General features: G+C 46.0%; 1 protein-coding gene across 3 annotated transcripts in view; it reads left to right on the top strand.

The window, feature by feature from the left end:
* Nucleotides 1–13,497, top strand: part of LOC115470953 (protein CBFA2T3-like) — a 168,999-nt gene that overhangs the window by 143,584 nt on the left and 11,918 nt on the right. For all 3 annotated transcript variants that reach the window (XM_030204596.1, XM_030204597.1, XM_030204598.1), the window contains 3 exons: nt 5,616–5,701; nt 7,681–7,882; nt 10,357–10,425. In XM_030204596.1, the coding sequence (XP_030060456.1) occupies nt 5,616–5,701; nt 7,681–7,882; nt 10,357–10,425 (357 nt within the window). The remainder of the gene's footprint in view (nt 1–5,615; nt 5,702–7,680; nt 7,883–10,356; nt 10,426–13,497) is intronic.

The following is a 13,497-nucleotide window of genomic DNA, read 5'->3' as shown; positions in this document are numbered from 1 at the left end:
GTCTGGAATGTTTTTACGTTTGGGGAGCGTGCCAGGTGCCCTTGACCTGGATTGGCCACTGTCGGTGACAGGATGCTGGGCTAGATGGACCTTTGGTCTTTCCCAGTATGGCACTACTTATGTACTTATGTACTTATTAGAAGAAAACAATCTAAACTAAATAAATAGATTACATAGTAACATAGTAGATGACGGCAGAAAAAGACCTGTACGGTCCATCCAGTCTGCCCAATAAGATAAACACATATGTGCTACTTTTTGTGTATACCTTACCTTGATTTGTACCTGTCTTTTTCAGGGCACAGACCGTGTAAGTCTGCCCAGCACCAGGGGCGTATCTGCGTGGGGCCTCAAGGGCCTGGGCCCCCGCAGATTTCACCCTGGACACCCCTACCGCTGCCAACCCTCCCCCTCCGTTGCTGTCGCCTACCTTCGCTGGCGGGGGACCCCAACCCCCGCCAGCCGAGGTCCGCGTCCTCCTGCCGCTGCCGGCTGCCTTTAAAAGAATTCCGTCAGCTGGCGGGGGACCCCCAACCCCCGCCAGCCAAGCCGAGGTCCTTTCATTTCTTCCACTGAAGCTGGCGCCGAAAGTTTCTTTTGAGTCTGACGTCCTGCACGTACAGAAATGAAAGGACCTCGGCTTGGCTGGCGGGGGTTGGGGGTCCCCCACCAGCTGACGGAATTCTTTTAAAGGCAGCCGGCAGCGGCAGGAGGACGCGGACCTCGGCTGGCGGGGGTTGGGGGTCCCCCACCAGCTGACGGAATTCTTTTAAAGGCAGCCGGCAGCGGCAGGAGGACGCGGACCTCGGCTGGCGGGGGTTGGGGTCCCCCGCCAGCGAAGGTAGGCGACAGCAACGGCGGGAGGAGATTGGCAATGGCAGCGGCTGGGGGGAGGGGGATCGGCAATGGCGGCGGCGGCGGGGGGGGGGCTATAATGTGCCCCCTCACTCTGGCCCTGGCCCCCCCCTACCACCGCAGTTCAGATACGCCCCTGCCCAGCACTATCCCTGCCCCCCAACCACCTGCGCCGCCTCCCACCACCGGCTCTGGCACAGACCGTATAAGTCTGCCCAGCACTATCCCCACCTCCCAACCACCAGCCCTGCCTCCCACCACCGGCTAAGCTTCTGGGAATTCCTTCCTTCTGAGCAGGATTCCTTTACGTTTATCCCACGCATGTTTGAATTCCGTTACCGTTTTCCTCTCCACCACCTCCTGCGGGAGGGCATTCCAAGCATCCACCACCCTCTCCGTGAAAAAATACTTCCTGACATTTTTCTTGAGTCTGATTATATACAATCTTTCTCTCTCTTAGACCACAAAATAAATAGGGAGAGTGAAACAAGACAAGGAGATCAATTAAACAACAGTAAACCAAGAAAACGTGGTATTAACCTGATTATCCCCAGTTATTATTTATCTGAATCATTATTCCACATTGATCGTCTGGTTGGCTTCTTCAAACCCAAAACGGTGTATAGTCAATTAATTTCATTGGAAACATACTTATTGTCCAATATTAGTGGAAACAATACACCTGATTTCATTTTCCCCCCTTTTAAAACCAGAAATTATTTAACAAAACAAACACTTGAGTCTCTAATCCAATTCCCACTGATTAAGGTAATCCCAGTTTCACAGGCTTCACTCCTTTTGAATAAATATACTAAGAGGAATCATTTCAGAGGAAAAAAAAAACTTTAGGAGTCATACCCGGAACTCTAGGAAAACAACAATCTCGATATTAATCATCTCTCAGTTAAGGTAACTGCAGGTGCGAAGAGGAAATTTCAAGTAAAGAAAGACAAAACTTCAGAGGACAGCTGGGCCGTTGAGCGTACGAGCTTCAGGTCGCCATCTTTCCACTCTCCCTAGTTTGGAACACTCTTTGTCTGGTTTCTCCTCAGAGGCCCGTCTGATATGGGTAACCCTTCAGCATAGCCCTCTGAGTCATTGAAACACGGAAGCCCCTCCACCACTTACAAGGTGGTGTCCCTTCGGAGGGGGTCCTTCCATTCTAATTAGGTGGAAAAGAATTCCATAACAACACCCCCTTAACTAAAAAAAAATGGCATTAGCTATTTTAGAAAACCTAGATGACAGCCCGAATAAAGATACAGAAACCATGTTAACCAGTAAATCAGATGTGAGACCATATGAAATCACAAAAAAAACAGACTGGCCGACTAAAATATAATTCGTTCATTCACGGGAAGCCAATGCAGTTTACAAATCAATTCAGAAATGCTACTGTATTTATTCAGTTTAAAAACTGCTTTCACATCAATGTTCTGAGTAAGTTGTAACTTTTTGGTATATTTAGAACATAGACGCAAAAATAGAATGTTACAATAGTCTAATCGAGCCATAATCATCATTTGAACCATCAGCGCAGGAGCCCTGTTGATTAAACAATGGTCTACTTAATTGTAACTGCCGTAGTTAAACAAAAGTCTTCCACCATAATTGATTCACATAAGGGACCGTAAGACAAAGAAGAATCAATCACTACGGCCAGAACCTTTGATTCTGATTCTACTGGAAAAACTTTATCATTGAATAACAGAAGAGATGAAGGTATGTCCACTCCTGAATTACAAAACCATAATACTTTGGGTTTGCTAGAATTTAACTTTTTTTTTTTTTTTTTTTAAATATCTTTATTGATACATGAAAACAAGTGCATCGGCAAACTATGGTACAAAAATGAAAAACATTTGAAACCATTACCCCTCTATGGAGTTAAAACAAACATTGACTCTCAGGCATCCTTGAATGGGGATGCCCTCATTTCCATGAATTTTTTTCTCCCTTTTTTTACCCCTCCCGATCCCCCTACCTCTTTTATTCCCCCCCCCCAGCCAATTATCCCTTCCCTCAAACAGCTATAATTTAACTTTAATTTATTATCCTGTGCCCAATCTTGAATCTTCTTAATCAAATCATGACGTTTGGGACAGATATTAAGAAAAAAAAATCAGTAATAATAATAAAAACTATCCCAGACCTAATTCTATTTTACCAAGTGTGGACATAAAAAAGTTAAAAAGAATCGGGGAAAGTGGGGAACCCTGAGGCACCCCGCAACCTGGAGACCAAAACATAAGATAGGTGATCATTTTGCCACACTACATAACTACGATTGGACAAAAATTCTTACATAAGTACATACGTATTGCCACAATGGGACAGACCAAAGGTCCATCAAGCCCAGCATCCTGTTTCCAACGGTGGCCAATCCAGGTCACAAATACCTGGCAGAAACCCAAAGAGTAGCAACATTCCATGTAGAACCCCAAAGAGTAGCAAGATTCTAGAATTCTAAAGAATAACAAGATTCCATGCAGAATTTCAAAGTATAGCAACATTCCATGTAGAACCCGAAAGAGAAGCAAGATTCCATTCAGAATCCTAAGTACATAAGCACATAAGTATTGCCATACTGGGACAGACCGAAGGTCCATCAAGCCCAGCATCCTGTTTCCAACAGTGGCCAATCCAGGTCACAGATACCCGGCAAGATCCCAAAAAAGTACTAAACATTTTATACTGCTTACCCCAGAAATAGTGGATTTTCCCCAAGTCCATTTAATAACGGTCTGTGGACTTTTCCTTTAGGAAGCCGTCCAAACCTTTTTAAAACTCTTCTAAGCTAACCGCCTTTACAACATTCTCCGGCAACGAATTCCAGAGTTTAATTACACGTTGAGTGAAGAAATATATTCTCCGATTCGTTTTAAATTGACTACATTGTAGCTTCATCGCATGCCCCCTAGTCCTAGTATTTTTGGAAAGTGTGAACAGACGCTTCACATCTACCCGTTCAACTCTACTCATTATTTTATAGACCTCTATCATATCTCCCTCAGCCGCCTTTTCTCCAAACTGAAGAGCCCTAGACGCTTTAGCCTTTCCTCATAGGGAAGTCATCCCATCCCCTTTATCATTTTCGTCGCCCTTTTCTGCACCTTTTCTAATTCCACTATATCTTTTTTGAGATGCAGTGACCAGAATTGAACACAATATTCGAGGTGCGGTCGCACCATGGAGCGATACAAAGGCATTATAACGTCCTCATTTTTGGTTTCCATTCCTTTCCTAATAATACCTAACATTCTATTTGCTTTCTTAGCCGCAGCAGCACATTGAGCAGAAGGTTTCAACGTATCATCAACGACGACACCCAGATTCCTTTCTTGGTTCGTGACTCCTAATGTGGAATTTTGCATGATGTAGCTATAATTCGGGTTCCTCTTTCCCACATACATCACTTTGCACTTGCTGACATTAAGTGTCATCTGGTGAAATAGATGATAATGATGACATGGGACATTTGTCTAAAGAACTAAAAGAATGAGAAGATTTTGAAAACAGAGAACAAAAATCACTAGTTGTAATGGGAGGAAATGATTCCCAAACCTGGTCCACAGGAATGGTCCCAACAGAATGATTCATGTTCCTAGATGATAATTGTTTTAAGTCAGGCTTATTCTGTGCCAACTCTGAACGAATTTGAAGTACCTTATTAGAAAAAAGAAGTCAGCCGGATCTTGTGCTGATGGTTTTACACACTGATCAATACCAGATAAAGCAGAGGAAATAGATTATTCACAAGAGCAAAAAGCTTCCTTGTATTAAAAGAAGCAGAACCGACTAACTTACTATCATAGCTCTTTCTAGCTTCTTCTGTTTTTACTTTCTATTGCTTAACAGAAGAGGAGAGACTTGCTGAACTAAACATGTATACCCTGGAGGAAAGGAGAAACAGGGGTGATGTGATACAGACGTTCAAATATTTGAAAGGAATTAATCCGCAAACGAACCTTTTCCGTAGATGGGAAGGCGGTAGAACTAGAGGACATGAAATGAGATTGAAGGGGGGGCAGACTCAAGAAAAATGTTAGGAAGTATTTTTTCACGGAGAGAGTAGTGGATGCTTGGAATGCCCTCTCGCGGGAGGTGGTGGAAATGAAAACAGTAATGGAATTCAAACACGCATGGGACAAACATAAAGGAATCCTGTTCAGAAGGAATGGATCCAAAGGAGCTTAGCCGAGATTGGGCGGCAGAGCTGGTGGTGGGAGGCGGGGATAGTGCTGGGCAGACTTACACGGTCTGTGCCCTGAAAAGAACAGGTACAAGTCAAGGTCAGGTATACACAAAAAGTAGCACATATGAGTTTATCTTGTTGGGCAGACTGGATGGATCATGCAGGTCTTTTTCTGCCGTCATCTACTATGTTACTATGTATGTTACAGCTCCTCACACTTCCTAGTTCCTCATTGGTCCAATAGTTAATCACGTGTAACGATCTTCCACAGAGCCAGAAATCCCTGCCTTCATAAAACACGCATAGGACAGATGTCTTTTTTGGCCATTTCACAAGGCATATTTTCAAAATATTTAGACTTACAAGTTCCATAGTAACCTATGGAACTTTGTAAGTCTTAAGTGCTTGAAAATGAGCCCCTAGTGCATCAACTCAAAGGCTGGATTTCATTTGAGTTATTGCCTTCCCAGGGTAACTCCCCTTGGGTCACACTGCATTTGCACAAGGGGCCTTGTTGGTGACGTCAGATGTGTGACACTCAGGCTGTGCTATGATTGTCTTTCAGCCATGCATGGTTCCCGGCCAGAGGAAGTCATTGATCACAGACTGACTGACCGCGAGTGGGCAGAAGAGTGGAAGCACCTCAACAATGTACGTAAGCGTTGTGGAGTCATGTGGCTGCTGGCCATTCACATTTTGGGACACTGGGTGGCGTTGCCATGGGGTATGTGTGTGTCCAGCATAGATGCCAACATTACGAAATGATTGTGGGTGTCAAACACAATGCAGATAACTCTTCACCCTCCCTCCCCTCCAACACAGCGAAGGACCTTGCTCAATACTGGGGGATGATCAGCACCCACTGCAGGCACAGTCATTGCACTGAAAATACCCCCCTGTCCAGTAAGGAAATGAGATTGCACTGGGAGAAAACTGGCCTCCGTGTGCAACCTGCCTGACCGTGCTTCAGGTGGGTTCCACCCAGAAGCGTAGCCAGGTTTTGACGTCAGGGGAAGAAAACCTTTTGTAAAATAGGCGTCAGTATGAAGCTGAAGATCTGATCTGCATAGGTGCCATTTTATTCAAAATGCGTTTGGGGGGAGCGCGTAGCTACGCCTCTGGTTCAACCATGATCTGAACTCTGATGCGAGGTGAGATGGGATGACACCGAGGACAGACATGCAAGTATGGAGTGTTTACTATAAAAATATTTGCAAAGGTGCTTTTATAGAACTCAGAGGCAACATTTCAAACACTGGTGGACATGAATGTCCTTCCCAGAGAGCAGAAAGTCAGGGAAAGAACTTCTGACATGGAATTGCACAGAGGGAGAAATACTCCTATGTTTTAACTTCAAAGAGAGGGTGTGGTAATGCAGTGTGAGAGCCCCCCCCCCCCCCCCCCTGTTCTGTTCAAACGTATAACTTGCACGAATTCTTACAGCAACCTTTCCTGGCTTCTGGCTCACATGCAGGATTAAAGAGGCACTCAGGCTTGCTGGTACAGCAATACCATCCCCAAATCCATAAAGCTGGAGTATATAGCCCAACCGAACCCAGGATCAATCTGTGACTGAAATTGGCTGCTCAGGCAGAAACTAAAACCATAAACGACCCCCCCCCCCCACACACACACACACATGACCAAAGAAATACCCCTCCTGAGCCAACCCCTACCCCGGTGGCGGCTCATGTCTTTCTCTGCCCCCCCTCCCTGTGATCACTTCCTTCCCCATCCCACCTAAAGGCCTTCTCTAGGTCTACCTTAGGAAGGCCTGGTGGTCTTTAGTGGCACCTTCAGGGACAAGAATGAATCCCACTTGTTCCTGCCTCATGCTGCTGCTCCACTGCAACGGCTGCCAAGATTTCCTGTGGTAGCCCCGTGAACCTGCCATGGGAGGTCCTGGCAGCCATTTTGCAATTGGAACCAGCATGGACAGCAGCAAGTGGGGTTCGTTCCTGCCCCTGAAGACGCCACTAGACCACCAGGCCTTCCTAAGGTAGGCCCAAGGAGGGCCTCAGAGATGCCAAGTTACCTAGTTCTAGGCTGGAGATTTTGGCCCAGTTCTGGTTTTGAACTTCCATCCCAAAGCAGTGTGGGATTTGTAGTGCCTGATCCTGCTCATTGAAATCAGTGTCTGGCCCAAAATCTCCAGCCTGGAACTGGGAAACTCTGGGGCCTGTGTGTGGGATGGGCAGGGGAGGGAGTGATTACAATGGGAGGAATGAGTTTCACACACGCACAGGCATTTTCTGTTGAAACCCAAACCCGGATATTGGTCCAGTTTTGGAGCCGAATCCAAAACCAAAACGGTCAGACTCTATTGGAGTATTTCCAGGACTTTGCCTGAAATGGAAGGAAAGAAGGAAAACAGCTTCAAAGTGACCCTCTAATACTGGGGCAAAGGAAGTGGTTTTTATTCTTTCCACTTTTAATTTTGTCTTTGTTTTTTTCTCTTTTGTCCTGTTTTGATTGCTTTTGATGGGTTGTTTTTAATTTAACGCTATGGTGTTCGCTAACCAGCTGTTGAATTCGTTTGCTGTTTGTGCATATTTGATTATGAACGTAATTTTGAAAATCCATAAATGCAATTAAGAAATAAATAAATACTGTATTCCGCCTTTCTGCAGCTCCTGAACTGTATCATGGATATGGTGGAGAAAACACGGCGTTCCCTCACGGTACTGCGTCGGTGCCAGGAAACAGATCGAGAGGAGCTCAATCACTGGATTCGGCGTTACAGCGATGCCGACGAGATGAAGAAGAGCGTGAACCCCACACCACAGCAGAGAGCTCACAACAGCTCCGGCAACAGTGAGGCTCCTCAAATAGGTGGGTCCCAGATAATGTAGCTCTACCTCGGGAGTGAAGGTGGCTCATGGGCTCATTTTCGAAACAGAAGGACGTCCATCTTTCGACATAAATCGGAAGATGGCCATCCTTCTCCCAGGGACGTCCAAATCGGTATAATCGAAACCCGATTTAGGACGTCTCCAACTGGCCAAAGTTCAAGGGGGCGTGTTAGAGGCGTGGTGAAGGCGGGACTTGGCCGTGCATAACACTTGGACATCCTTGACCCATAATCGAAAAAAACAAGGACGTCCCTGACAAACATTTGAACGTTTTCACCCGGACCTGTTTTTCTTACGACTAAGGCACTGAAAGGTGCCCGAAATGACCAGATGACCACCGGAGAGAATCAGGGATGACCTCCCGTTACTCCCCCAGTGGTCACTAACCCCCACCCACCCTCAAAAAACATCTTTAAAAATATGTCATGCCAGCCTCTATACCAGCCTCAGATGTCATACTTAGGTCTATGACAGCGCAGGCAGGTCCCAGGAGCAGTTTTAGTGGGTATTGCAGTGCACTTCAGACAGGCGGACCAAGGCCCATCCCCCCCACCTGTTACATTTGTGGAGTGAACAGTGAGCTCTCCAAAACCCACCACAAACCCACTGTACCCATATATAGGTGCCCCCCTTCACCCGTAAGGGCTATGGTAGTGGTGTACAGTTGTGGGTAGTGGGTTTTGGGGGGCTCAGCACACAAGGTAAGGGAGCTATGTTCCTGGGAGCATTTTATGAAGTCCACTGCAGTGCCCTCTAGGGTGCCCGGCTGGTGTCCTGGCAAGTCAGGAGGGCCAGTGCACTACAAATGCTGGCTCCTCCCACGACCAAATGGCCAGCATTTGGCCGGTTTTGACATGGACGTCTTTGGTTTCGAAAATCGCCTAAAGTCAGAAACATCCATGTCTAGGGACGTCCAAATCTAGGGACATCCAAATTTGTCCCTAGATTTGGACGTCTCTCACGGTATTTTCTAAATGAAAGATGGATGTCCATCTTGTTTCGAAAATACGGGTTTCCCCGCCCCTGGATTTTGCCATTTTGCAAGGACGTCCAAATCGCAACTTGGACGTCCCTTTCGAAAATGCCCCTCTCACTCACAGCACAAAACTGCACTACCGTGGAGGATAGGAGTGAGAAACATTGGCAGAGCTGGGGGGGGGGGGGGGGGGAGGAGAAGAAAGGAGGGGTAATGTATGACAGGAGAGGAGCATGGTAAAATTGTGGGGGTGGGGGTGGATGAGGAGAGAAGAAATGCAGGGCCGCCGAGAGGGGGGGCAAGATTCCCCTGGGCCTGGCCTCCTAGGGGGGCCCAGCGCCGGGGTCTGTCTCTCTCCTGCTCCTGACGGGACCCGGATGATGCGTTCCGACAGGAGGAGAGAGAAGACTCCTGCTCCCCACCCCCCTTAGAGGCTGGGAGTAGCAGACCCAGGGCTTCGGGACCTCTGGTTTGGCTGGTGGGGAGGGTCCCCAAGCCTTCCTCCAGCACTGTTCTCCACCGCATTGCCTGCCCTGCAAGCCAAGGTATATGGAGTTGCAGCGGGGGCAGGGAGGTGAGGAAAAATGTGCCTCCCCACTTTGAACTGCGGCCTCCCTCCCCCCCCCCCAATTTTTATAGTCTGGCTATGCAGCGGTTCAGGGGGGGAGGAAGCGGCGGTCCTGCCCAGGCCCAGCTCAGTCTCTCGGCGGGCCTTGGCAGGAGGAACAACAGAGCTGTGCAGGGAGGAGACGGGTAATGCAGGGCAGGAGTGAGGAGCTTTGGCAGAGGCGGAAGGGGGTGGAATTTGATATACTGCCTCTATGTGGTTACAGTCAAACTGGTTTATAAATTATATACAGGTACTTAGTTTGTACAGGGCAGGCGTGAGGAGAGCTCCAGTGTTTTGTTGGGAGGGGGGGAGGGAAGAGTACTGCCTTCTGTAGGTAAATCTTCCATTCTTAGTGATTATTCTCCTTGCATGCACTCTTTCATTTTTACCGTCACTACATCACTGAATACAATCAATCTCCCCCCCCCCCCCCCCACAAAGCCTAAATAATAAAGAGATAATGTGATGCCCCCAGGAATGACAGGCTGAGGGCAGGTCTCTGCTCTGCAGCTCTCTCTTTTACCTCCAAAATTAGGAGGGTCAGAGCTCCCTCTAGTGCCCATTACAACTTCCTCACCTGCTGCTCCTCTCTCCACTGGCTTCTGGGCATTTCTTAGCAGCCAGAGGCGTTTCCTACTGGAAGATTTGCTTAACATCAGCTGCAAATGTTTCTGTGCTGGTCTACCTGTGAGTGGGGTTAGGCGATGTGTGTGTTAAAACCCTGTGACCCTGACCCAGGCTAACCTCCCCCAACACCCTCGTTCTGAGCAGCTAAAACGGAGCTTCTTCTAGTCCTTCGTGTAGCCGTTCAGGGCTCTTTGAAGACTGCCGCCTCAACATTTCCTTGTGTGATTGTTTTTCATGGTAGAGTCTCATCGGGAGTTTATCCATCGACCTCAGTCTGGCTACATGCCAGAGGAAATCTGGAGGAAAGCTGGTGAGTAATAGAGAAATTGTACAACTCTCACATGCTGCATAATACACAGACACAAACACCACAATAAACAATCACACACTCCACAGTACACACACACATTACATCATAAACAATCACACACTGTACAATACACACAAAACATCATAAACAATCACACACTGTACAATACACACAAACACATATACTTCACAACAAACACACACATGCTGCACAATAAACACATACACACTACACAATAAACAATCATACTGCACAATATACACAATGCACAATACACACACATTGCACAATAAACACACACACACTACACAATAAACAATCATACTGCACAATATACACAATGCACAATACACACACATTGCACAATAAACACACACAAACATACACTGCACAGTACACACACACACATTACATAATAAACAATCACGCACTGTACAATACACACACACACAATGCACAATAAACACACACATACACACTACACAATAAACAATCATACTGCACAATCTACACACACATTACACAATAAACACACACAAACATACACTGCACAATACACACACAGGAAGGATGCATGCAGGGCAGTGCTCCGGGCAGGAAATAGGGGGCTCTTTCCTGCCCCGAAGAGGTCACTAGACCACCAGGGCAGTAGTAAGGTAAGGGGAGGAGGGTGATGGGGAGGAGGAGTGATGGGGGGAGGGGAAAATGTGACAGGGGGTGGAGCAAGGGCGTGAAAGGGCGGGGCAGAGTGTGAAAGGGGCGGGGCATGTGTCCTCCTTTTGGGGGGGGACAAAATATGGTAACCCTATTCAAAACTTATCTACACAAATCAGAAACAGTACTTGGCGATTTCTCTCTCTTGATTAAACTCAGTCCACGTGCGTCTCCACACACACACACACAACTGTTGCATACGTTTTCGGCAGTCTCTCAGGGCCCGATGCACAACCTTACTGTGCTGTTAACGTTTGCTGTAGACTTGGTTGTAGCCAGTCTAAAGGAAACGTTATATAGCGAGCAATGCACAAAGGAGTTTTCCGTGGCTCTAACGTATGTCGTTAGCAGCCACCGAGAGCCCCATGCAAATGAGCTCATTAGTATTTTTATGAGCATTCCAGGCCATGCTGCACAGCTCCAGAGCACCTAGCTCTAATGAGCTCATTTTACAGCTCTGGAACTGTTGAAAGAGGAAGGAAACACAAGCAGGCAGCCTTACGCTCCCTACCCAAGGAGGTTAGATTGAGAACAGGAGACGGTACAAGGCTATCTAGCCCATTATATGGGTTGAAGCCAGTAGGCGGAGCTTGCTGGCAGTAGGCGGAGTCACAAGTACACCCAAAACAATAGCAAACGCTATTGAAAGCAATAGTAAAAGATTATTAGAAATAATGGACTGCCTATGCCTGATCCATCCGTAAAAAGTCAAAAGCTGTCCCAGTTGGATAAAAGCTGGAGGACAAAAGATTTTTTTTTAACTTATTTGACAGTTTTTTAATTTATTTGAAAGTGTCCCATATGTAGATATAAATATTGTGAAATAAAAACTGAATATCACTAAAACAGCTTAAAAAATTATTGTAGCTGGTGAAAACAGCACTAATAAAGGCTGTATTTTGTGCTCATTTTTCTACACAAAACAGTAATATATGGTCACATTTCAGTGAGGAGATCCTGTTTACTGATGGGTTCATCTTAACCCTTGTAATCTGTCTTGGGAAGCCTGGTGTTATAAAGGTTGGAAGTAAAATTGAACTCTCCTTTCATTGGGGCACATGGAACCACATCTTCACCTCATCTCTTTTGTACAAATGGATTATTCTGTTTCGAGTATATTTCAGGGACAAGTTGATTTCATGAGTCAAAATAATAAAAATAAATATTTTCTTTCATGCAGATCTCTCATTTGTTTAAACATAACTAACTGGGCTTTAAGCCCCTAATGCAGATCATTGGTTTTCTTATATTTTGTCCTTGTGATGACTTATACTGTTCCAAAGCTGGAAACACAGTGAGACAGAATAATAGAATTCAGTAACATCCAAAACGTATCATTATAATTGTGTTCGCATTTCGGTAATAACTGAGAAAATGTTGAAAATGGACTTGAAGAAGAAATAAATGTGTATCAAAGAACTGAAAAATGTTGGCACATTTAGACTGACCCTGGACTTCTGCATGAAGGTAGCTTTGCCCTCATTATTTAATATCTTTCTTTAAAATAGTACCAATAAAGTGCATTTTTATACTATACCACTGCTTTCCACAAAACAAAAGGAGCAAGTTCCCACAAACCATCTTTCTCTTTTGATCTAGGCACAGAGAGAAAAAAAAATATTTTAAATGCTCCCAGGTTTCAACCTAATTCATGTTTAATGTGGGATATAAGTAAATACATAAATAGATAGATAGAGACTCTGAATGTTGAGCAGCTGATTCTCATAACATGACGTCTGTTTTAGTGGCCCTTTACCAGGAGAAAAAAAAAATCTCTGCATGAATGTAACACATGCTAGGGTGTCCCTATAACCAGACCCTCCAAATGACACACTGATTACGACTTATAACAAATTACTACTTTACCAATGAAAAGCTATTCCGTTATTATACTTCCTCTGTGTACATCTGTATGCTGCACAAGCCGGCGTGTTTGAAAATATAACTGAGATTAAATACAAATGCTACCAACAACAAAGAACGACAACGTGGATGCAGCTGCTCATAGGTTTGCTTCCTTTGTTTTGAGTGGACGCAAAAGGACAGCTACACGGGGGACTGGAAACACAGACTAACCTAAGTAGCTTCAACTTTTTGACATCATGCCGTCTCCTGTTCTCAGTCAAACCTCCATGTCCCTCCCTCCCCCTCCCCACAACCCCCCCTGCAGGCAATGTTCTGGTAGTCCAGTGGACCCCAGACCCCCCCAGACCCCTGACAAAATTCCCTAGTGATCCGGTGGACCCCAGACCCCTCCCTATATGGTGTTTAGTCCCACCCAGTGCATCCCAGAATGCACCGGGCGGGGGCTGAGCACTGCCATTTTGAAAATGGCGGCGTCAAGGCAGAGCTGTTGCT

Source organism: Microcaecilia unicolor, chromosome 5 (genome assembly GCF_901765095.1).
Source record: "Microcaecilia unicolor chromosome 5, aMicUni1.1, whole genome shotgun sequence".
Classification (NCBI taxonomy): domain Eukaryota; kingdom Metazoa; phylum Chordata; class Amphibia; order Gymnophiona; family Siphonopidae; genus Microcaecilia; species Microcaecilia unicolor.
Note: the sequence above shows the minus strand (reverse complement) of the source record. Positions and strands in the feature narration are given on the sequence as shown.